Here is a 23,918-nt window from a genome sequence, read left to right as displayed (position 1 = left end):
TTAGTTTTTTGTTTGCCCAAAATCGATAGTCTGAACCGATTTAATTTAAATTTAAATTTAAATTCAAGTTCGAGCAAAGTTTCCACCAATAAGTTTGTAAAGACATTTCAATGATGGATTCCCTTATATCATAACTACATAATGGCTTAACAGTGAGTAACAGTTTGATAATTAGATAAGAGCTTTTTTCGCATTCGTCGAGTGCTTCCATGCAATTTTTTTTTTATTTTCTTGTAAAATAGGCTATCAGCTCGGAAAGGATCACCAACTGACGTTGTAAAGGACCCGGACCAACCCCTTTTTGGTCGACCCCCTCCCTCGTTTTCCAGGTGGCACGGGGCATGCCTCGTCGCACCTGTCACATTTCGCCGGTGGTGAGTGTTTCTCGCGCTCGCCTCACCTGGAAATTTCAGTTACTCGCACACGGCGAACGCACGCGGCCGTCGAAGGATATATCCCCGATATATGTAAAAATAGAGAGATCCGATTCTGAGAACCGATCGAACTCCCGTCGACATGAAAACCCGCCAGTTGCCGGCGACCACGATGACGGCCTCGTTCCGGGCGAAACAACGGGATGTGGTGGCAGGCGGTAGGCTGGGCGGGATTCCCTGCGAGCGGGAGCGGAAGCACGAGGCCGCCAAGCGGGAGCGGGAGGAGCAACTGAAGCGAGAACGGGCGACGGCGGCGGCGGCAGCGGCGGCACAGCGGGTGCGACAGCATCGCAGGATGAGCACCGACAGGGATATCTCCAAGCGGAGGTTACCAAATCCCAAGGAGCGTCCACAATCAGCGGGAGTTGGCAGGACAACCGGAGGTGTAATTGGAGGTGGAACCCTTAATTTCCAACAAATCTTCACCGAAATAATACAATTTCCCTTTTTCGCAGCTTCACGAGGATCATCAGCAACCGGAGCTCGCACAACAAGAAGACCTAGAAGAACAGAACCACCAACTCCCTTAGAGAAAGCGCAGGATCCAGAACAGAGTAAGATAGTCGAGAAGGACGACTACGATGCCAAGGCCGAGCGGCTGAAGGAACAGCTCGAGGAATTGGCCGCCATGTCGGAACAGGAATTCGAGGTGAAGTTCCGGCAGTGGTTGGATCAGGAGGGAATTGCTCGGGAAATGCACTCCCACCTGCGGGTGGAGCTCATCCACTGCTTCAATAACACGGCTCTGGGTAAGGTTTAAAAAAATAACTATAGCCATATCGTGATGATCGTACAAATTTAACAAGAATACTTAAAATTAGATACTTATTTTTTCTAAAGGAATGATTGTATTTTAATATAGTTTCCTTAATAAAAATTTCTCGTTTTTCTTGACGAAATGGTTTTAAATATTTTTGAAAATGCTTGTAGATATATTTTCCACTCCTTTATTTTGTTTTTAATATTTGATCTAAAATGTTTTTGATAATCTAATCAAAGATAAATAAAAACAGTTGTTTTTTTCACTAATTACAATATCCACTTTTATTTTCCAGGTCAGCTTCTAAGCAAAGCGGCTGCGGTGCAGATGGCCCACTCCCACGCGCTGCTCCTTTCTCCTTTGGCGATGATCCTGCACACACTGGTGGCGGAGTTCCTTCACTCCCAGAACTGCCACTTCACCTTGTCGGTGTTCTGCAGCGAGACGCCGCACCGCCACAAATTGCCCGATTTCGGCAAGCGACCGGAGTTCCGATTCCAGCCGGAGGAACTGCAGCAAGTCCTCACCGCGGTGGTGGGCGGCGAGGAGGCGCCACAGGACGTGGAACTGCACCGCATAGTGGATGCCCACTACGCGGAGGACTTGGCGGGTCAGACGCAGTGTTTGCTGTTGGCTCTCATGCGATCGCTGGTGGAGATTCGAAGAACAATTCCTGTGGCGAAAGAGGAGCCGCCTGCAGTGACCCTGCAAGACTCCGGCTGCCAAACGGAGCCGTCTGCCTGCCTGGAAGCCCGCCCCGAGGTGGACACCAGTGGTCTCTATCAGGCGGAGGAGCACGAGTTGATTTTGGGCGCCGACGGAAGGAGTGTTTTTGTGGGCGCCCGCGTTTCACAATCGCTGCACTCCGTGGAGCAGCAACTGAATCAGCTGATGAGGAATCTGCGCCACTTGGCCAAGTCTTGTGCGCCGCCCATCGAGGTGATCAACGCCTCAGGGTTCGAGGATCTCCTAAAGAAGGAGCTGCGCGAAAGGGAGCGTCTTACGAAGGCTGGTCAGTCTTTCAATCCCAGCGAGGCGGTGATCAAACTTCCATCCGAAGAGAAGAAAGCTGAGCCGGTGGCTAGTAGGGGGGTCAGGAAGACGTGGTCCACTCGGACCTGGGACCCATCCAACTGCCCGCTCTGGACGTGCCTGTTCCCCGGCTGCCACGCCTCCACCCAGAGCAACTGGCCAGCTTGGCTGTGGTGCGGCAATCCCTGGAAAAAGTGCAGAAGAAGGCTCGCCGGCCGCAGGGCAGGATGTACGTGTCCGTGGAGCGAATGGAGCACCTCATGACCGACGTCTGTGGATGTGTCCAGCTGCTGGGCAACGTGCTCAACCTTTCCATGGAGCAGGAGCACTCGGTGGGCGAGCACAAGGGCTTCAAGGCGGGCTATCGCGAGGGATTCGGACATGGTCACTTCATGGGCGTGCAGGAGGGCCAAAAGCAGGAGCAGTTCGACAGGCGGAAGCGGGAGAAGCCACCGCCCGAAAAGCAGGATACCGCTAGTCAAGTGGAGAACCCCAAGACCAGTAGAGCAACCCAAACCACAAGGAAGTCGGCTGGCAAGGTGAATGTGCACACGCAAACGGATGAGAAGATCCTGCTGGATGCTGGCAATCAGACCGTCTCACAGTTGGGGGCCGCAAAGAGATCCTACGAACAGTGGATCCACGAGATGCTGCACAGCTCCAGTGGCCAGGTGTTCCTCGAGCGGGTGGAGCTCTCCCTGAACAAGGCACTCGAACTGCAGAAGGCGCGGCTGGACGAGCTCTACCAGGTGAAGCTGCGACACCAGGCGGAGATGCTGCGACTCAGCAGGCGGCAGAACTCCTGGCGGGTGAGTCTCGTGCCAAGTACCACAACTTTAATTACTTCAACATATAATATTGTGTACATCATTTTTATTTGCAATTTCCAACTCAGACTCTCTGCAAACGAGTGGAGCGAGACTCGCAATCTTCGGTGGAGGCGAAGGATCTGGTGCAGAAGATCTTCCGGCTGCTGGACCACTACGAATCACACCACCAGCAGCTGGCGGAGAAGATCCAGCAGACGGAGCTCGCGGCGGAGCAGGCGGCCCGCATCCTGCCCTTGTGGACGGATGGATCGGCAGGCGAAGGTGGAGCACCTGGCAACTGGAACTCGGCGGAGACCTCCGAAGTTACCTCCAGCGAGACTTGCTCCCCTCTTCCTGGGAGGAATGCCATTGGAGAGCATCCTGCCGATGGAAATCCTGGTGCCGTGAACTTGGACAAGTCCTTTGTGGAACAACACTCGTATTCCGGAATCAGTTATCCCTTTCAACTGTTGGCCATCGCACCGCCAGGAGAAGTTCCGGTTGCAGGTGCCCTTGTGGCCGTGAATCCTCGAGTTTGCAGCAATCCCTTGCCATTGGTTACTACGACGACCACCACCAGAACCAGAACCTATCTTAATCCAACGCCTACTGTACTTCCTGGTAATAATCCTAAGGCACCCAGCGATTCTAAAGTTCATGCTGTGAAAGGAAGTAGTAAGAATCGCACTTCTCCTCCTGGCGGTCCTCCACCAAGGTGGGTTATTTACCTGATCCTAGTTTTTGATCTGCAACTAAGTATATGCATTCTTTTCAGTATTTCCAGAGATGCTGCTACTGCAAGTGGCAGCCTCAGTGCTCCAAAAGAAGATTCCGTTCCCGAAGGAGGTGGACCACCTGTGGAAAATGTTTTACCATCCGCCACTGCAGCCATCTCACTGCCAACTCAACCAGCCGAAAAGAGCACCACTTCACCAGAACCCGCTCCGCTTCCTCCCGATCCTGCAAAGCCTTCCATGCACTCGGTGGCCACCAACACGATAGCACCACTTCCAATACAACTTACTGCAGTCAATAAATCAGCAATCAAATCCTCAAAGGGTCCCAGTTTCGAGGAGGCATTACTGAGTGCTAAGTAATTCTTTAACAATTTTAACAGCAGTTCTAGGTATAATGGTTTAATTGTTTCCTCCAACAGAACGCGCATGTTGCAGCTGGAACAGGAGAGCGACCTACTCGAGCAGAGCTTTCTCAGCTACCTGGAGAAGGCCAAGTCGAAGACCTCCGGGCAGAAAGCGACGGAGGAGCCCTCGAAGGCCCGGCGAATCCGCTCCAGCTGCCTGCGAGAACGTGAGCAAATGAATCGCACGTTGGACAATTTCCGGGATTGGCATCGACGGGTTCGCAAGGAGGATGCAGCCAGCCTGGCGCAACTGGAGGAGCTTCAAGTCCAACGCGTTATCCCAGGCTCCATGCTGGACTCCAAGGTCTCGTCTCCATTGGGATTATCGGAACAGGAGGAGGAAAGCTATCCCTTTACGAATGCCATTTCCGAGGCGAGAAACAAACTGCTGGGCGAGATTATTCCGGAGAGAAGGAGGGAAACTGAGGAGCTCCCGACGAAGATGCAGAAGGATTGGCAGGCTATCGCCCCGCCGGAGATCCCAGAAGCCCTAAATCCCGTTAAGCCACCGGAACTGGAACGCCTGCTAACCGATATTACTCCCGACATGACGAGGAGCAGCAGCAATGGCGAAATGAGCTTGCTCCTCCAGAAGGCCAAGGAAGCCCTCGGCGTGAGGACGCCGCATCCGCTCCTGGACTCAAGCAGCAGCAGCTCCAGCATGGAGTTGCCCCCCGTGGAAGCGAACAAAGCCAGGAGCTCGAAGCTCCAGCAATCCATGGCCAAAATGCAATTGCTCTTCGGTGGCGGAGAACCAGCGAAACCAAGCGTTGACCCACCGATTCCCGCCAAGCGAACTAGCAGACCTCTGAGTGCACCCAACCCAGGATCGGGATCGGGAACGAAGACGAGGCTGCAACCGCCTCGTCCCCACACGGCGCCCACTCTGCAGACGATCTGCGAAAAGGAGCCACCTGTCCTCCACCTGGACATCTCCACTTCCAGCTCGTCGCAGAGCACCACCTTGCCCGGAAGATCTCCAGTTGAAGCTTTCGAGGATCTGGTCACGGGCGCGGTGGTCGGTGGCCACCACCGGGATTCCACTCCGGAGACCTCCTACAGCCAGGCGTTCTGGAAACGCATGAACCTGTGAAACGAATAACGCAAAACCTCAATAAATACTTGTAAAAAGAAAACAAATCTAATCGTTTTTCGTATTTCATTGCTTTACTAATTGCGTTTAGAGTTGCACTTTTTAAAGAAGGTTTCGAGAAATGTGACCCATTACTGAACATAAGTTAGAATAAAAGTTTTTTTTTGGCCAAAAGTGCGCATTTATTTAATTTCAATGACCTATTTTCATTTAAACTACGGTTTACACCTGCGTGTACTTTTGATAAATTTGATGAGACCAAAATTGTGCGCTTACATTTAACAATTTATGTAGACCTGTTGAGACCATCTATATCTTGATTGTATAAGTATACCCTTGCAGAAGATATAGGAATGAAAAAATCTGAACAATTTTAGAATTTAGTGATGACTTCTTTGTCGTTTAACATAAAATACATAGTTATGGAATTATTGAATGTATAATTTTTGAATTATTTAGACGGACGACTATTCCATTAAAAATTGTAAATTCCCCTTGTTCTTTAAAGATATATATTTCATAAGCATCATATGTGATCAAGAAGATTTAGTTTTAGCTGCAAGGGTATAATAACTTCGGTTACCCGAAGAATACTTCCTTTCCACTTCTCAATGGTTATTTTTTCTCATTTTTGCAATAGACATATATATTCCTTAATTTCTGTCACCTTCATCCAAAAAAAAAAGTACTTGCTCTCGGTTTCATTGGCCGATTGATGAGATAATGACTTAGACGGCGGTGCCATTGATGAGATCGTAGGGATCCCTGGATCCCGGAGCACCCAACCCAAAGAGGCTGGCGTGGGATCGCCGGCGCTCCCTCTCAATCTCGTCCAGATCGAAGGCGTCGCTCACGAAGCTGGATCTCCGCTGCTGATCGTCGAAGGCATAGCCGCGCTGGAACTTCGGCGGACCGGAAATCGAGACCGGCACTCCTCCGGTTCCCCCAGTTGCAGGGACAGTGGCAGTTTGGCTCCCCGGGGCGGGATAAATGGGCTGCGGATGCTGCTGGTAGCCATTCGAGTAGTTCGATGGGGAAGAGGGAATCGCCGGGGGCCACTGCACCTGGGCCTGGTTTGGCTTGGTAGCCGATGCCACCAGTGGCAAGGTCAGCGTGGAGGAGACGAAGCGATTATGCGGCTGCGGCTGCGGCTGCTGCTGTTGGTTGAGCATCAACTGGGAGAACCTCTGCTGGCTGGCACCCAATGGATAGCCCTGGGAGGCCAGCGAGTCGGACGACTGCCGCAGGAAGCAGCGCGGCAGGGTGCGACTCTGGCCGAGATCGGCGGCGAGTGGCAGGGGCATCCGCATCCCCGGATAGCCGCCCACTCCGGGGAAGCCCCCATTGGTGTCCGTGTGCAGCGACAGGTTCGAGTTGAGCCTGCGCAGCGGCTGGCCCAAGGAGTCCACGCACATGGACGACCGCCGCGGCACCACCAACTGGGCGTGGTCTGCAAATAGGGATAAAAACAATAAAAAAAAAAATAGAATACCATTAAAAAATGTTATTTTTCAATTTAAAAATATAACTTATTAAATAGAAAATTTAAAGAGGTTTAATCTCACCTCCCACCACGTAGAGGTGGTCCTCCTCCATGCGGAAGTGCCTGAAACCGTGATCATCCCCGTCGGCGTCGTCGTCATCATCGCGATTGGGAATCTCCGGGGGCTCCTCCCGCTTTCCCTGATCCTCCGGCTGCTCCTCCTCCTCGTCCGCCTCCTCATCCTCGCCGCCACTGATGTAGTAGATGTTCTTGGGCTTACTGCGCATCCCGGCCCGTCGGCAGAACTCCTGGAAGAGCTCATCCTTGGTCTTCCTTAGGCCCCTCTTCAGGCCACAGAGTCGCGACTGCTCCTCCAGCTGGGAGTGGGACTGCGGATTGTTGGACATCTTCGTGTTCGTATTGGTGGCCATGTTCCGCTGCTGTTTGCGCTTCATTTGGCCGGAGGCCGGATATATATCGGTGGCCGTGGACACGGATCGGGTGAGCGGAAACTCCTGTGGCAAGTCGGCGAAGAGCGGGGGAGCCGGCAGGGGGTCGGGTTCCAAGGGAAGAGCGGGCAAGGGGGCAGGAGCGGGTAGGGAAAGGGGAACAGGACAGGGAACGGGAACGGGAACAGGAGCGGACGCAACCGTTGCCTCTGGACAGAGCTCATTCAGCGACTTGGCGAAACTGCGCGAGTGAAGATTGCATTTCGACACCGCCGGCTTCTCGAAGTAAAAGCTAAAATGATGGTTCCACAAACAATTTTATTTATAAATAAAAAAAAAAACAATATATTTTAATATTGTATTGAAAAAGTATAAAAATGTATAGAACTTAAGGAAAAGAATTTGTTTCATCGAAGTAGGAATAGAATTTATTTATTATTTGACCATCTAAAGTAGATAGTGCTTTTTATATCATAAGTTGATTCTTAAAATGCAGAACAATTTATTCTCAATAAATAAAAACAAATAGTTAAATTCTGATTTCTGATTTAATTTGTGTAAGTGTGAATAAAAATAATTCATTAAAATTGTAACTGAATAAAATTTAGTTTCATTCTATTTTAACACGAAAATGGTATAACCGAACTCACCGCGTTTCCAGATCGTTGTGCAGATAGAGATTCAAGTTCGAGCCGGCATTGGGATGCTTGCGACAGGCTCCTGGAAGGGTCTGAGTCTGGCCGGGATGACCCATTAGACCGGGATTGCCATGGAGTCCACGACCCGCATCGTGGACCTGATGGAGTCGCGAGTTGGCGGTCCTGAGGATTCCGTGGGTGGGCTGGACCCCCGACTGCGGCTGGTGGTGACCCCGTCCCTGTCCCTGTCCCTGACCCGCACCACCGAGTCCTTCCTGGCTGGCGGCGGTGGTGCTGGTGGTGGTGGTGGTGCTGTTGGTGGTGCCGGGCTGCTTGTAGCGCTTGTAGGAATCGCTCAGCGGGCGCTGGCCCTCCTTGAACTTGGCATGGATGTTCGCCACACTGAAGCAGGGCAGGCGCTAAAGGAAGACGTATATATGCGGATATATATACTATGTACTATATGTATAGTAAGTTAAGTGGATAGAGTAGACAGGGAGCGGCGGATAAGTTGCAGATAGTCCCGGCGGACTCATCCGGCGACGCATGCATTTAACTTGAAAGGTTTCTGCAGTCAAGCGAGAGAATTGCGAATCAAGAGGTGGCCAATGTCATGGGGGATTCAAGGATGCACTAACCGAAAGCTAATTCACTGACAAATCAAGGTTACTTCAAAGGTTGTTACAAAAAAAAAAGGTGTTTTCATGATAATTGCAAGATGATAACTTGAATGGCAAAAAGAAAAAAAGTATCTTAATATCGCTTGTTGATTAATAATATTTTATACACCTAATTATTCATGGTTTATTTCTATTAGATTAGTCCATGGATTTATTTAAATCACTTACACTGTAGTAGCTAATCTCCTGCAAGTTGATGAATAGAAATATGTTCAGGACACCAACGAATTCCGTGACAATAAATCCAAAGACAAAGAGAAAGAAACTTTGGCCATAGGAAACCTTGATGAGAGCAGGCTGCAAAGTGGAGCGGGGTCTCAACTTCGAGCCGATTTCGGCCTTTAGTATAGATATATAGGCAATCAGGCCAATCAGCATCACCAGACCTAAAATCGAGTTAACTAAAGTGTGTTAATTTTTGTGAACTTTAACGTACTCACCGCTAACAATAAAGAGAATTCCGGCGCTGAAATAATACAGATTGTTCTGGTGCGAGCACGTCGGGATGAGGAAAACTATAAAGCTGATCACCAAAAAGATACCGGCAGCCAGGAAAATTGGGCAAGACTTTGTGACCGTATCTGTCAAATAATAATCAAGGAGTATTGCGTTTTTTACTTGCTTTTGAAAGAAATGTTAATAAAATATTGGTCCCCTGTTTGGTGTCCGTTTTTTAAGCCCTATAATTGTCTTTTGACTTTCAAACTTTTGTGATTTTAACAATTTTTTCCCCTTTGTCCTTTCGGTGAGTGGCAAAATATCCTGCGGCGAAACAAAAACTCGCAGAGATAAAGAAGGTACCTTTTAAAAACAAGAAAACCAAAAAAAAAATACTCGCACTCGGAGAGCATCGCCCTTTTTGGCCGACTGTTTAATAGTTTTATTTTCGAAATTGTTACCCGCGGCCAGTTTGAAATTAGTTTGACCGCTGGAACAAAACAAAATTAATGGGAATATTTGAAATCGATGGGGACAATTGTGTGAAAATTAATGGAATTTCAACTGGCCTTCGATATTGGTGTTTTGGCCGAGAAGAGAAAAGTGTTTGTGTGTTGTTTGGGGGAAGTTCATTTGGCCAGCTATGAAATGTGGGCAAAAATCTTATAATGGTTATTGAAAATGCTCAACTGTTGTCACCGCCTGACCCCGATACACATTTCGTTTCATTCTCGGCGAGACCACAAATCATTGGAACAAAACTTTGCCGACGAAGCCAAAGGCCTTTAATTAAAATTCATCCAACTAAAGTTGTATTATGTACATGTGCGTTTGTGGGCCAACTAACAACAATAAATCAATTTCAATTTGCTCTAGTCATCGAAGGGGAAAGTGCGGGAAATGAGGAAAGGAGGGGGACATTCACCTGGTTAAATGGCAAATGCCTGTTAAGCCCATTAGGATTTAGTTGAGTCTTAAAACGGGGCAGTTAAGATGGATTCATCAAGCGGAGGCCTTGGCAGCAGGCCAATTATTGAAATTGCACACGGAGGAAAATAATATTTTGTGCGCAGGGTCTTTAAAAATATACTCCTTTGTTTATGGAGCATATATTGGTTTCGAAGAAAAGCTGCTGATAGTGGCTACTTACAGGGTATCGCAGCTGTCGAGTCGTGCGGATCCGGTTGGTATCCCTCCTTGGGAAAATAGTCAATCTTAACGCAGTTGTACGAGTCAACATCCAGGCCTAAAAGTAAATATTAAATAAAAATACAAAAACATAAACAATCTTTGTATTCCTCACACTTTGAACCCATTTGAATTTTGTATAACCTCCCTCCTTTCCAAATTAGCAAAATATGGATTTCCAATAACTTTTTTAATTTTTCTCCGATTTACAAGTTGCATACATCCCAACAATACAATCCCAACACTCCTATAACCATAACTTTTCTAATTTTTATCCGATTTATATCTCTATGAATTTGTTATTCAAATATCTATCAAGTTGCATCATTAGTTTATTTTTGGTTTAATTATCGATGCTGCATCATTAGTTTACTTTTGGTTTTTTTTTTATCGATGTTTTGTCATTTTTTATTATGTCCCAAATCCGAACATTCCTGTGCCCATAACTTTTCTGATTTTATTCCGATTTACAAGTGGCACATCTCTATCAATTTGTTACTTAAATATAAAACATTGTCATTAGTTTGCTTTGGAACATGGTAATCCTTGAGTTTATAATCCCAATACAAATGTAGACAAAACAAAAAACACTTGCACTTAGAAAAGAGTATATGAAACCGGACTCCCGAGGAATCCCCCTAAAAACAGGATGCTGTTGGCCAGGAAGAAGCTCAAAGCGAAGGACCCATCGAAGCTCCACGAGGAGCCAACTCCTTCAAAGAAGCCAAAAGCTAAGGCCAAGCTACAATCGAAGGTAAAGAGCAAAGGAAAGGGAAAGGGGAAGGAAAAGGAAAAGGGGAAGGAGAAGGAGAAGAAGAAGGCAAAGGAGTTCGGATCGAGCAGCTCCTTGGTGGAACGAGGCAGTGGCGACGGACCCCGTCAGGTGGCGGAGCAGCCCAGCTTGGTGGCGCTCCACTTCATGGACATCTCGCTGCGCCACTCGGACATCCAGCTGCTCCAATCGCCGAAGGAGGGCGTCAATGAGCGCCTGGTTGGCTTCTACTTTGCGTATCTCCAGCAGCGGCGTTACCGCTCCGAGACGGACCTGTACTTCCTCAATCCGGCTGTGACCGCCCGACTGCGCCACATGGACATGCGGCAACTGTGGGCACTCGTCCGCGAACGGCGCCTCCACGAGCGGCAGTTCATCCTCCTGCCGCTGGCCACCCATCCGAGGTGGGTTCTTAGCTTTTCCAATTAATGTTTGCATGATTAATGATTGATTGGGTCTCTGAGCATTTAGCTAAGTGAAGTTCCTTTAATTAACACTACTTTATAATTATTTGGATTTGTATCAACCTAAAACTTTGATTTTCCAATACAGACATACATATTGGTGTTGATCTGTATTTAAATTTTTATTTAACTGCGCTTTTAATTTATTTTCTCCATATTTCCCTTCATTTGTTTAATATCTTTAATTTAATGGGGAAACAATTTAAATTAAATATTTAATATATATATTTGTTATCTTTCAAATATTATTTTTCAAATTTAACTAGAGCCCACGGACACTGGTCTCTGTTGTTGATTTCCCGGCCGGACGGCAAGTTCTACCACTTTGATTCGCTGGACAACTGCCACTCGCCTTTGGCCGCCGCGGTTTCGGAAACTTTGCGAGCGCCCCTCCAAGCCTGGAAGTTCGTCCTAGTGACCGGTCGCTGTCTACAGCAGCAGCAGGAGCAGTCGTCCCCCAACAAGGATCCGACCTCCGGCATCCACCTGATGTGCATGGCCGACCACGTGGCCGACTACGTTGCCCGCTGCGGATATGCCACCAGTTCGCTGCTCATCTCCTGGGATCAAATCGCCGCAATGCGCAGCCACCTGCTCGAGCTGATCCTCTCGCTCGGAGGCATCCTGCCCCCCAAAAAGGGACGCTAAAGCGGGATTTCTAACCCCAAGACGCCCCAAGTTCAGTTGACTTTTATTTGTTGCAGCAAAAATTAACGAGAATCGATTAAAGCCATTGCAAATTGTAGAGAAATGGTTCTTAATACGCCACCAACTAATACATAAATTAAATTGATTTTAAATCGGATAAGTTCAACAACTTATTATAATTTCTTGTTTAACCCACAAACATCATAAAAACCAGCTCAGTTCACCTGCATCTTTTCAAAAAAAAAAAAAAACAAGCATTAAGAAGACAACTGCCGGAATGCGCCTTATTTAAGCGAATGATTGATTGATTGTTTGATTGACTGGGTGACCGGGTGACCGGGTGACTGGGTGACTGGTTGACTGGTTGACTGGATGACTGGATGGCCAATTGACTGACTGCAGTTTAATTTGGTCAAATCCGGAGCCTTCGGTTATTTTAACCGCAAAAATCCAGGCGATGCGCACACGTCATTGTTCGTTCGTCGCCCAAGCGACCAAAATGGAGAACCGCAAGCCGTTCTCCCGGAAAAACATAAAGGCAAACCGGGAATGGGAATACCAAAAAATCGGACCACTCTGAACGAAAACGAAATCCCCGGAGATGGCACATCTGTCTTCATTTCGCCATGTGTGGCTCCACCATCATTGCATCGAGGGCTGGCGAGGAATGTGCGAGAGGAACTCACTCACCTGGCAGCGTGGTGCACAATATCCAGAGACTGGACTTTGTGTACTTGGTGATGTAGGCGCCATCGTCCAGGGCATTGAAGTTGGCCGTTCCATTGTAGTTGGCATTGGGCAGCTTCTCCTCCGTAAAGAGCCACTGGGGTCCTGCCAAAGCGGCGATGACAATGGCAACCGATATGCTGCAGGAACGAAACGAACGGAGTGCGAATTATACACTTGACAAAAAGTCGACTCGAGTTATGAATTTAGTAATCTCCTTTGCAACAAATGTAAATAAAAAAAACTTGAATCTTCAAAAGTTAACGATAAAAATCAAAAAAAGAACTGAAGCGATTAGGAAGACTTGGTTTTGTTTAAATAAAACTAATCTTTTGATATCCTAAGAAAAATTCTAGAAAAATATTGCCCATATTTTAATTTAAAAAAAATTTCATAAAAGTTATCATAAAAATATATACTTTTTGTTTTATTGAATTTATCTATTGTTGTTTTTATTGCAAATTGATTAGAAGAAATTTTATTAAAAAGTATTGCATTCAAAATTTCTCTTGATTTAGAAGACAGCGTTTTTCCAATTTTTTTTAGTGCTTTTTGAGAGAGAAGAAAGTTGCATTCTCTAAATCAAAATCGATGTGGGCGTCGAGTTTTGGGGTCGTGGTGTAATCAAGGGAAATGCCTATTCCAGGTTCTCCGGTCGCACCAAAAATTGTGTGAGGCTGCTGATTAAAAAATACTTCAACCTGTTTTGTGGTCGGGGGGGGCACTGCCAAAAACGAGGCCAAAAATCCACAAAAACAAAAAAAGTTAATGTGAGCGAGTTCAACCCACACACCCACCCACCCACACAGACGCTAACACACACGCACACACATACATCCACCCGTAGTGATATGCAAATAAATGTCGCCACCCAAAACGAGGAGCACAAATAAAAATGTTGGCGCTGAAAAATGTAAAAAAAAAATTGAAGCATTGGAAATGCGAAAAAAAGGTCAGTTTTTTTTTTAGAGGGATCGCAGTAGGAAGTCGTCGCCTCGTCACCCAGGTATTCGTAAATACATTCATGAGTGCACTCGAACGCCAATATTTGCTCAGTTCGACAGCGAGTGTAGTCAGAAGTGCAAAGATGGATTTTATGTGTTGTTATAGTACTCAATATTGTTTTAAAAAATTGCCAATTGATTTATTCAGCAAGCTGCGGGGATGTTCAACACATTTTTTTAATTGAATAAAAATCAGAGCATTTGCATTATTCCAATTAAGTTTCCATAAGGAGATAAATGGAAAAATATATTTGAATTTTTAGTAAAAAAAAGAGTTTTTTTTATTATAATAAAGAAATCATTTCGCTGTTTTCTCTGTTAAGTTAACAGCCTTAAAACTGTTAAATACTTTTACCACACTAATTTTTTTATGCGATTAATTTTCACCGAATAGGCCATGCCGAATGCAAAGCAAGTGTCAAAAACGCAAGTCACGCTAATCACCTGATTCTGCCCACTTTCATTCGGTCCTTTGAACCCGATAGAACAAATTCGGTTTAATTTGCAATTTTTTTGCAGCCACCTTTTTTTTAATAATTTTTAAAAAATAATCTATAATAGTATTAGTCATGCGCAGCCTACTTTCGCATCGGTATGACAACAAGCGCGAGGAATTCTACGAGCGTTACGAAGGTGAGTAAGCAAAAAAATAAGGGGAATAAAAAAAGGGGTAATTAGCATTAGTATTTGTAAGCGATGTATTTGTATTTGTATTTGTATTCGATGTTTGCAGAGGCTAGGAAACGTCACCCGAATTTGCCACTTTACGAACGTCCGTTGGAGCCGACGAAGCTGCAGGTTTTCAACGCCAGCAGTCGGCGCTTTCAATCGTATCGGCAATTTTCGAATTTGTCACGCGAGCAGTTGGAAAGCGATTCCTGGCTGTCGAGCAACCAGCTCTCGATTGTTTTAAGAAGTGAAATCGAACAGATAACCGGCACGCCGACAATGCCGCGCTACGATCCGTCGACGGCCACCCATGAATTTAGCCACAATGGCAAGCCCCGTCGTGGTCGTCCTCCATCGGCCGCCACTGTGGCCAAATCCATTTCGGATTTTGCCGTTCAGGTTGGCGGATTGCCTGTTCCCGTTCCGGTTTTCGACTCCGATGAGAGCGGCGAATCGCAGGAGGAGGAGGAAGAGGAGGAGACCGGCGAGTCGAAGGAATCGGAGGAGGAGGAGTCCGGTGTATCGAAGGAGGAGGAGTCCGGTGAGTCGAAGGAGTCGGAAGAGGAGGAAATAACCATTGATCTCGACTTCGACGATCCCGAGCTGAAATTGGAGCCAGAGCCAGAGATTGAGTATACTTTGGCCAAGTTTCAGTCGATTCAAGAGGTGACGAAGAAGAACAAGCCAGTTGAGAAGAAATCAAAAAAGAACTTGATGTTCGAAAACGAGGAAAACAAATTTGTGGACGAAAATAAGCCACCATTGGGCACTTACCCATGCCCAAAGCCAAACTGTCAGCAAGTCTTCAAGGGTCGGTAAGTGCAAGTCATACGTAAAAAAAAATTCATAAAAAAATATGAAAACTTGGCCTACATTAAAGGTTATGTATATATGCATATCTAAAATTTCGTAGAGTATGTAGTATGTAACGTAGGCATACATTGAAGGTTATGTACACATTCTGATCAAAATGTTCATAGAGAGTATGAAACCTAGGCATACATTCTTGTTTATACGTTTACATATTCATAACAGTGTTGCCACACATGTGAGCTTTTTACGTACGTGTGTGTTGCACTGCAGCGCTTTATTTGAAAGTGTGTGTGCCATTTGCCGTTTCTGCTGTGTGCGTGTGACAGCACGGCGAACTGCTTTGCCGACCACTGATTTATTACATTCATCATGGCGGCATTCAATTATTTATACACATTTTTTTTTATTATCATTTCAGCCGCGGATTGTACAAGCACCAGCGCGAGTCTGGGCACCACAGCTGGTCACACAAGTGCGTGGAGTGTGGCCAGGTCTTCCGCACAGCGGGCTTCAAACGCATGCACTCGAACAAAGCCTGCGAGCGCAATCTGCACAAGTTGCGAAGCTCAAAACCGAATGAATTCAAACAACTTGTGCTGGGAACAATCCAGAAATAAATCCGCCATACCTCTCTCACTTATTCCCCATTTGTGCCACACATCGAGAAATAATTTGATATTTGAATAAAGGCCTTTTTTTCATTTCAAAGAGTATTTTGTTTTGTCTATACATAACCAACACAAATACCACTTTCAAACAAAATAATTTTAATTAATATTAAATAAATATTTTCCTTCGTTATTTTAAAGCAAATTGCAATACACAAAACATATACAATAAAATTGTAAGAAAAATGTGTTTTTAGTATTTTTTTGCAGTGCACTTTCGTGCAAAATAGTTTGCGAACAAATTAAGCCCACTTTGCAGTGATTTGTGTCGCTAACACAATTATTTGTCAAGCAACAAGGATGAAGAAGGCGGCAAGATGTCGGAGTGTCCTCATGTCCTGATGTCCTGATGTCCTGGCTGCTCCTGTGACAGAAACGGGCTGCCTTTTCCAGTTGCGGAGCACGTGAAACCAGCTTTCCTTAGCTTCTTTAAAAATAAACCGAATGGGCGGAAATTGTGTGTGCGTCCTCTGCTGGAATTCAAGCTGCTGGCATTCATGTTGTTCGCCATTGCTTTAAAGGATTCTACTACTTAGTTCTCTCCCTATCGGAATTTCATGCATTTTCCTTCACAAAAAAAATCTGTGACATTGGATCCTTGAAAAAAATCACAATAGGAAGTAGCGTACAAAGTCGGATAAAGCTGTGCTGACTAAAAGAAACAACACTTGAAACTTGGCTAAAAATAAAGTAGAACAACTGGGACAAGCCCTGAGCAGAAAAAAGGTATAAACATATTTATAACACGAAATAAACCCAAATTAACCTTTTGTTGAGATATAATTAATATTTTATTTGAAGATCAAAAATTTTCAGGAATTTAATTAGCAAAACAAAAATGAATATATTTTAGATATATTTCATATTATTATTTTTTAAGGGTATCTTTTCTTTATAAGTTATATTTCAATATTTCCAATTCAATATATGGCAATGTTCTGTTTTTCTATTATATAGAGCCCTGATTCCGTACTAACCTTGCTGCAACAGGTGTGAGGAGCCACAGGTAACCTCCGTGGACACTGGTTATATCGGTGATGCCACCCTGTGGATCCGGAGCACCTGCAACACCACTGGCCAGGCGATGCTGCTGCCGTCGCTGGACATGTTGCTGCTTCGTCTGTTGCAGTTGCACCTCTCTAACCGACTGGTGGCGACTTGAAAAGGCCACCTGTCGCTGCTGTTGATTTTGGTGTTGCTGTTGCTGCTGTTGTTGCTGTTGTTGATGTTGCTGTTGCTGTTGTTGTCGCCTGCTGTTGTTGTTGCTCCTGCTGATGCTGTTGCTGACGTGATTGCTAATGTTGCTTATGTTGTTCAGCTGGAGATCACTGAAGCTGCCAGCCAGGGAATCAAATCCCGTCGCTGGAATGCTGCCAGAGATAGTGTTGATCAAACCAGCTTGCTGATGTTGCTGCGTTGCAAATCGCTGGCCTCGGGGCAATGTTGCATACGGTGAGTGTTGCTGGTGTTGTTGCTGTTGATGGTGCAGCAACTGTTGCTGCTGCGGCTGCTGCAGTTGCTGTTTCTGCTGTTGCTGCTGCGATGGATGACTGTGCTCGATGGATGCACTGGTGGTCAACTGGTGAATGGCCATCGGCTGGCGTTCGATGGTGTTGCTGTTGGCATTTGCTGGCCGGATGTTGTTGTAGGGATTCTCACTGTTGATGCTGTGCGTGGAGGCCACGCGAAACACATTGGGCACCGATGGATAATCCCTCATTTTCACTTTCAACTTTCCACTCCACAGAGAAACGAAACAACGAAAAAAAAAATGCAAAAAAAAGAAACTTAAATAAATTCAACACTTTGAAAGCGCGCCAAAAAAAGGATTTAGGTTTGAATTCCTGGCTGGCACGTCCGCTGTGCTGAAGAACTTTCACTCGACTAAGGGAAACTTTGGTCCTGTCCAAAAGGACTCGACTCGGAAGCGTCAACCGAACCGAAACGAGTCGCTTCGGCTGCTCCGGATGATGATGTTGCTGACGTGATAATCGTATTGGTGTTGCTGCTGTTGCTGCTGTTGCTGTTGCTTTAGCTGCTGCTCACAGGCACTGATTATAAAACAAAGCAGCCATATTTTATCTCAGCCTTTGATGGTCACCATCCAACAGCAATCCACAACACAACGATGTCCATCGCCAATCCCTGATTCGTCGCTTTCTTGGCAGACTTAAATTAAGTGGTTATGGCCAATAGAATATTAACTTTCACATTATCACGGACAGAAAGTTACGAATATCTTGGACATCAATTATTCCAAATATTAAAAACACAAGCATTACACAACCGAAATGTGTGCACTGAAATTATGAGAGTATTAAAATTAAAAAAAATCACTTGTGTAATTATAACAAATCAAATAAAATATTAATTTGGGAATTAGTTTTAACGGTTTTAAAAAATATTTTCAAATTAGTTATGACCAATCTTAACTATAGGGAATCTACTTGAATTACCACTCCTTTTTATTTTTTTATAAGCAAAGAAATTAATATTCTTTCTTCTTAATAATAAATGTTGAACGAATTTATAGCAGTGTGGTCCTGCGGCAACCAGGAGTGGCAACAACAACAACCAGCAGACGTTTGCAACTTCCGTTGTTAGCTAAAAGTGACTTCCGGTCGCTAGGGGATTCCCACTGTCTGTCTGTGTGCGTGCATGTGTGCAAGTGTTGGTTGGTGTGTGTCTGTGTGTGTGGCCATATGTGGGGATACGGATATGGGATATAGCAATCGGAGTTGTTGCTGCACTCGCCAGCAAATCCAAGCATTATTGCAAACCGCCCAAAAGCACAGCCCTCTCATCTCATCTCATCTCGTTTCGCTGCAGCTCTCGTTTATTTAATTGAATTCCCACATGTGATTGAGGTAAGTTCGTGCCATGATTGTGCCACATTAAAAGGGTACGGCCAACAAAGCTACCCCAAACCCCCCCCAAGCCCCAAGCCCCACCCCCTTTTGCCCCAAAAATAATACGCCCACTTCGTCACCCACATCTGCCTCAGTGAACCTGGTTAAGTGCACCTTGTGAAAGTGTGGAATTGCTGAGTGCAGGCACAAGAGCAGTCCGGCACAAAAGCTGAAGATTAAGCGCAAAAATCCGCACTTGGGAAAATTCCTAAGCTCATTTGGGCTTTTCTTTAATTTTTAAATTTCCATTAACCAATAAAATTCGAACGTAAGCTTTCTTAGAAAATGTTTACTTGGATTAAACATGATTTAAAATCAAAAAGAGCGAAACTAACGAAAGCTGAAATCGCATTAACTGCAAAAATGCAAACCCAAGTCTTCTTATTAAGCTCTTATTCTCCATTAGCCAAGCTAAAATGTAAAACAAAGATCAGAATCTCTTTCTCAGTGCACCTTATCGTACCATTCTCGAAGTCCAATCATATTGCATATAGACGGATTCGGAGGAAGCGTATTTCATCAAAATTGGATTGGATAATGGCGTAAATGGCAGATGCATATGGGAGACACGTGTAATCGACTGAATGGAAAACAAAAGCCTCCGATTATTGGACACACAAAGGGCGTGCCAGCTTATTGGCCAAATAAGTCGAAAAACCATTGACAAAGACAATTAAGCCACCAGCCGACAGCCTGCAACTTCTGAAACATATGATTAGATTCTGATGAAAAAGTTGATGAAAAATCTGACAAAGGGATTGTCGTCGGTCAGCTCAGCAAATAGCGTTGAAAAACTATGGGCCAAATTCGATTTGCCTTGCGTAAATAGACTCAAATATTTGCCTAGCATTTCCGTTTGACAAGCAAACAAATTAATTAAAACCTTAATTAAATGGAAATCAGTTAGCAAACGAAATGTGCTCATTTAATGACAACAAGTTGTTGGACGCGGCTTTAATTTGCCGTAGAATTAAGCCTTCTGCAATCTCTACTTCAGCATTTAAATACATAGAGCCCAGTTTACAACAGAGTTTGTAAAAGTTTTCATCTGAATGCGCTGCAAATGTTGGCAACACTTTTCTCGTTTTCTTTTATTTTTCCCCCTCGTTTCCCCTGTTTTTTTTTTTTTTTTTTGTTTTTTTTGTAGAGCAAGAGAGGACTAACAAAATTTTCGTTTTTTGTTTGTGTTGTGCCTTTTGGCAGTTTACTTTGCCCTTTTTTCTAGTTTATTTTCCCTTTTTTTTGTTGTTAATTTTTTGTTATTTTTTGAGTATCATTTTGTTGCTGTTGCAACTGTCAAATGTTTGCCAATGCACACAGACACACCCGCGTCCATGTTGTTAATATTGTTGGCGGTATGTAAATGGTCGCGTGTGTGTGTGTGTGTGCGTATGAGTGCTGGAGTGTATGTGTGGGTTGCTAATTTTACTCAGTTGTCGGCGAATATATTGCAGTTGTCTACTTTAATTTTGCCACCACTTTATTGCATTCTGTGTCTTACATTCATATGAAAATTCCTTAGAAAACAGTGGTTTTCCCTTTAATTAATTGCGTCGCCAAGGGAACTCGTGAAAATGCTTTTCACCACACACCAACACAAAGCTGCAGATTATTAATTTTTAATTTTAAACCTAATTTAGCATATCAGTGCTGGTCAACGCAAAATAGATTGAATAATAAGCTTCTTTCATTTAATTTGGGGTTGGATTTAAAAAGTGAATAATCGTTTATTTCTAAGCTACTTATTTTGCTGCGAAGGCAAAACTAATTCGCAAAACTTTTACTCGCAATCAAAGCTAAAAATAAATGTAGTTGCTATTCCTAAATGGTATTAATTATGGTACACAGCAAAACGTGGGTGTAGTTAAGCTACTTAAAGTGGTTTTTTGATGAATTTAGTTGCATACATTAATTGGTATGGGATGTTTTCCTAATTCCACGTAATCTTGTTACACAGCTGCAATGTGACCTATTATTTTTTGTGCTGCTGTGTTGCAAGGGCCTCTTGTTGCCCGTTGCAAGTTGAGCGGCTCAGTTTCTTAGCACTCTTTGCTGCGGTCGTCCATTGTTTGCGAAAGTGGACCCCTAAATCCTATTTTGGCCACGGCAACAGTAACATCAACATCAACATCTGACAAGGCCAAGGCAAAACTTTGCCCACTCCACTATTTGCTTTCACAACAAGATGGTGCGGGGCATAAGTTCTATATTCCATATCCCTAAATTGATGCTTTAAAGTTGTCCGCTTTTTGGACATTTTTGCGACACTTTGTCAGCTTCAATTTACGCCGGGATTAGTTCGTGTTGCTATTGGTGTTGCTGCTGTTGTTGGTGGTGCTGCTACTGTTGCCATTTACCAAATATTGATTAAATGCACAAGACCCAAAGACTCGGATATCGGATAGGAGGATATCTAACATAGTGACACACATCGACCGCAGGGACAGATTTGTTGCTGTTCTGCTGACTGATTAGCGCTTTGGCGATGTTTCTGTTGTCGCCGGTGTTGCTTGAGTTGCTACTGTTGCCACTCTTGCCACTGTTGCCGTTGTGAAAATTGATGAGCAATTAAGGTTATTGACCAATCGCTTGGCGAAGGGTTGCTGCCTTCCAGGGGGCGGGCCTCAACGCTCCGCTGCCTTCCCGACTGACCCAATCACATATATATACGAGTACGTATACCTAGTATGTGAAACACCACTGAGAAAAATCCGCTCCATATAAGTAAGAAGGAATATCATACTCATTAGGTAAATGTTAAACTCTTTAGCATTACATATAAACTTAATTTGTATTATCATTATTACAATTATGTATTATGTGTTCATATTGTGATTTATTGTTATTGTTAAAATTTAATTGTCAAGTGTTGCCTTTCGATTAATTGGATGTTTTTTTATTGATTGGTGATAGTCGATTATTTTTATTTATTGTCAGTGTTGCATGTTAAACAGAAATTGTTTATATAGTTAAGTTTTAGTTTGTTTATTTAGCTTCAGCTAAATGCATGATTTTGAAAATTAATTTTTGTTTGTATAACTACGTAATCTTTTCGCTCAGTGCAGCTGTAGTCGCAGATCCATCGAAGCGACAACAATGCCGACAGCCTGCCGAGGAGCAGCCATAACCAGACCACTTGCTCATCCTGCGCCGGATGGGAAGCGTCAAACGGAAACGGAAGCAATTGACTGAGTGACAGGTTCTCCGACCCCTCATCCTCTCATCATCTCTCACCCCTCGCTCCTTAAAACACCACCAACTGAAAGCACCCTGATTAACATTAACTGATTTAAGGTGAACGACTAACCTAAATCCACAGCAACTCCGGTGGCAACAGCGGCAACTTCAGGAGCAAGTGGAGCGGAAGGAGAATGTGGCCAACAAACGAAATGAGCAAAGGACCCGCAATTAATTTTGCACATGCATTTGCCACGCCCACCGCTACCCGCTCACCGCTCACCGCCCGCACGCCTACATCCATTGCCACCTTCGCCTGTCCGCAGGATGGCTCCCGGCTGGCTCATAAATTAAGTCAACAAAATTGAGTATTTAATTGACGGCTCACAATCCAATAAAAAGGTAGCTTGTGGTGGCCAAAAGGGAAGCGATTTATTTGATTTGCATTTCGTTAAAAATATGAAAAAATCCAATTTCATTGCGAATAATATCGAGCGAAAACATGAGTCAATATTTGCCCGACTTCGGGACTCAATCATTCGGCCGTGTTTTCCATTAAATAAGGCCTGGAACATATAGACAGTGCAGCCTGCCTCTATTGAAATCGTGAAGCCTTTGGCTAATTTTTCTTTAAACAAGAAAAAACCTATATTCATTTTAGTTTGTGTTCTATTTATTTATAAAATATGGCTTTATTTTCGTAGAGAACAAATTAAATATTCATTCACTTAAGCTGTACTGTATGTGTGCAGACCCCAGGGCACGTGACCAGGCGTCGGGTTAAAAATAAAGCAAGGACCTGTTAAATTGGGATTAAATCCTTCTGTTTGTGTGCCATACTTACAAACACACACACACACACACATACACGTAGGCAGCACTTTACACAAGGCTTTGAAGTCCCGCTTAGTTAATTAACCCTTTGGCCCCCCTAAATATGCAACAGTTTTCCACGCGACCTGCAATTGACTGCTTTTCGCACTGCTTGACAACTGCTTGTCTGAGTGATACACGTAATTAAAGTTTGTAGCGAATATTCTATGAAAAAAGAACTCTTCCACCCACACAAGTTGGCCAACCAGCGGTGGAAAGATGAAAAAAGTTAGAAGGCCTTTAAAAGCAGCACCGCACAATTTGAATACATGTATAAATAACGTGATGAGCAAGTAAGAGGCACTGAGGAAAATATTTGTTTTAAAATCCTAAAATAATAAATGAAAACTGAAACCATTGATATTGCTTTCTGCTTATTAACTAACAATCTTCATTAAATGTTATTAGTTTATTTTTGATATAATTATCATATCATCAAACCACTTTTTATTAAAATCCAAAACCTAAGTGTACACTTTTACTGAGTTTGGTAGTGAAACAACCCGTTGGAATCGCAGACAGCAGAGAAACCGCATCAAATATTAAAAATGTCGTTTGGTCAACCTTCCGAGAGTTTTGTCCTGGCCCACGGCTTCGAGCTGGCCAACTGAACATTGTCCTCGGCTGTTGGTCAAAAGTTAGGTCCGGATCTGTGGCCACTTGCATGCATTAATTGCACTCCCTTCGCTCCCTTCAATCCTCAGGCTTCTGTTTACCCACGAAGGCCGAAACTGAATATTCCCTCTACTTAGCCTAGAACTGACTATTTTCAACAGCCAATGTCTGTCGGGGAAACCTTAGTGGTCGGTAACTGCATACGGCTTTAATTGGCATAAATATGCCATCACGGAGGGTCAAAACCGAGCAAATCGTTCTACATGTAGCCAAAAGTATTGAGTTTCATTGGCGAAATTCTAATTAGTTATGCACTACAAGCGATAAACTCGCTTAACATAATTGTAATGGAATTTCTGCATTGAATATTATATGTATATAAAAGAAAGCACTTACCTTCTTGAATTACCACTTTAGATTTCATTTCTAAATATT

General features: G+C 44.4%; 4 protein-coding genes across 5 annotated transcripts; 3 read left to right on the top strand and 1 right to left on the bottom strand.

The window, feature by feature from the left end:
• Positions 1-43: 43 nt before the first annotated feature.
• On the top strand, positions 44-5,316 carry LOC108098128. The gene is given in 7 exon segments (XM_043207324.1): positions 44-152; positions 243-1,183; positions 1,490-2,284; positions 2,287-3,035; positions 3,122-3,750; positions 3,811-4,128; positions 4,192-5,316. Coding segments are annotated over 6 exon segments (4,236 nt in total). The 5' UTR covers positions 44-152; positions 243-516; the 3' UTR covers positions 5,270-5,316.
• Positions 5,317-5,967: 651 nt separating this feature from the next.
• On the bottom strand, positions 5,968-17,629 carry LOC108097868. Its single transcript, XM_043207326.1, has 8 exons — positions 16,887-17,629; positions 12,720-12,895; positions 10,108-10,203; positions 8,960-9,100; positions 8,688-8,905; positions 7,852-8,258; positions 6,835-7,493; positions 5,968-6,719 (listed from the first exon to the last, which is right to left on the bottom strand). Exons 1-8 carry the CDS (start codon positions 17,627-17,629, stop codon positions 5,998-6,000), a joined length of 3,162 nt encoding a protein of 1,053 aa, XP_043063261.1. The 3' UTR covers positions 5,968-5,997.
• Positions 10,609-12,186, top strand: LOC108098136 (sentrin-specific protease 8). 2 transcript variants are annotated; one of them, XM_017200859.1, is made up of 3 exons: positions 10,609-10,684; positions 10,747-11,321; positions 11,648-12,186. In XM_017200859.1, exons 1-3 carry the CDS (start codon positions 10,682-10,684, stop codon positions 12,027-12,029), a joined length of 960 nt encoding a protein of 319 aa, XP_017056348.1. In that variant the 5' UTR covers positions 10,609-10,681; the 3' UTR covers positions 12,030-12,186. The 2 variants fall into 2 exon arrangements, with proteins under 2 accessions (XP_017056348.1, XP_017056349.1); XM_017200860.1 differs by lacking the exon at positions 10,609-10,684 and having other exon boundaries at positions 10,692-11,321.
• LOC108098135 (zinc finger and BTB domain-containing protein 47) lies at positions 14,220-15,942 on the top strand. Its single transcript, XM_017200858.1, has 3 exons — positions 14,220-14,392; positions 14,493-15,243; positions 15,660-15,942. Exons 1-3 carry the CDS (start codon positions 14,329-14,331, stop codon positions 15,856-15,858), a joined length of 1,014 nt encoding a protein of 337 aa, XP_017056347.1. The 5' UTR covers positions 14,220-14,328; the 3' UTR covers positions 15,859-15,942.
• Positions 17,630-23,918: the final 6,289 nt, after the last annotated feature.

The sequence above is a fragment of the Drosophila ficusphila genome, unplaced genomic scaffold (genome assembly GCF_018152265.1).
Source record: "Drosophila ficusphila isolate 14025-0441.05 unplaced genomic scaffold, ASM1815226v1 contig_197, whole genome shotgun sequence".
NCBI classification, from domain to species: domain Eukaryota; kingdom Metazoa; phylum Arthropoda; class Insecta; order Diptera; family Drosophilidae; genus Drosophila; species Drosophila ficusphila.
This window is presented reverse-complemented; position numbering and strand designations above follow the sequence as displayed.

Excerpts from the sequence above, each read along its gene's own strand:
- LOC108098136 (XM_017200859.1), top strand. Across the intron at positions 11,322-11,647 it reads CCGCTGGCCACCCATCCGAG|AGCCCACGGACACTGGTCTC; the intron begins GTGGGTTCTTAG and ends AAATTTAACTAG.
- LOC108098135 (XM_017200858.1), top strand. The coding sequence starts at position 14,329 with ATGCGCAGCCTACTTTCGCATCGGTATGACAACAAGCGCGAGGAATTC. Across the intron at positions 14,393-14,492 it reads ATTCTACGAGCGTTACGAAG|AGGCTAGGAAACGTCACCCG; the intron begins GTGAGTAAGCAA and ends CGATGTTTGCAG. Across the intron at positions 15,244-15,659 it reads CAGCAAGTCTTCAAGGGTCG|CCGCGGATTGTACAAGCACC; the intron begins GTAAGTGCAAGT and ends TTATCATTTCAG.
- LOC108097868 (XM_043207326.1), bottom strand. The coding sequence starts at position 17,629 with ATGAGGGATTATCCATCGGTGCCCAATGTGTTTCGCGTGGCCTCCACG. Across the intron at positions 12,896-16,886 it reads CTCACACCTGTTGCAGCAAG|CATATCGGTTGCCATTGTCA; the intron begins GTTAGTACGGAA and ends TCGTTCCTGCAG. Across the intron at positions 7,494-7,851 it reads CACAACGATCTGGAAACGCG|CTTTTACTTCGAGAAGCCGG; the intron begins GTGAGTTCGGTT and ends CCATCATTTTAG.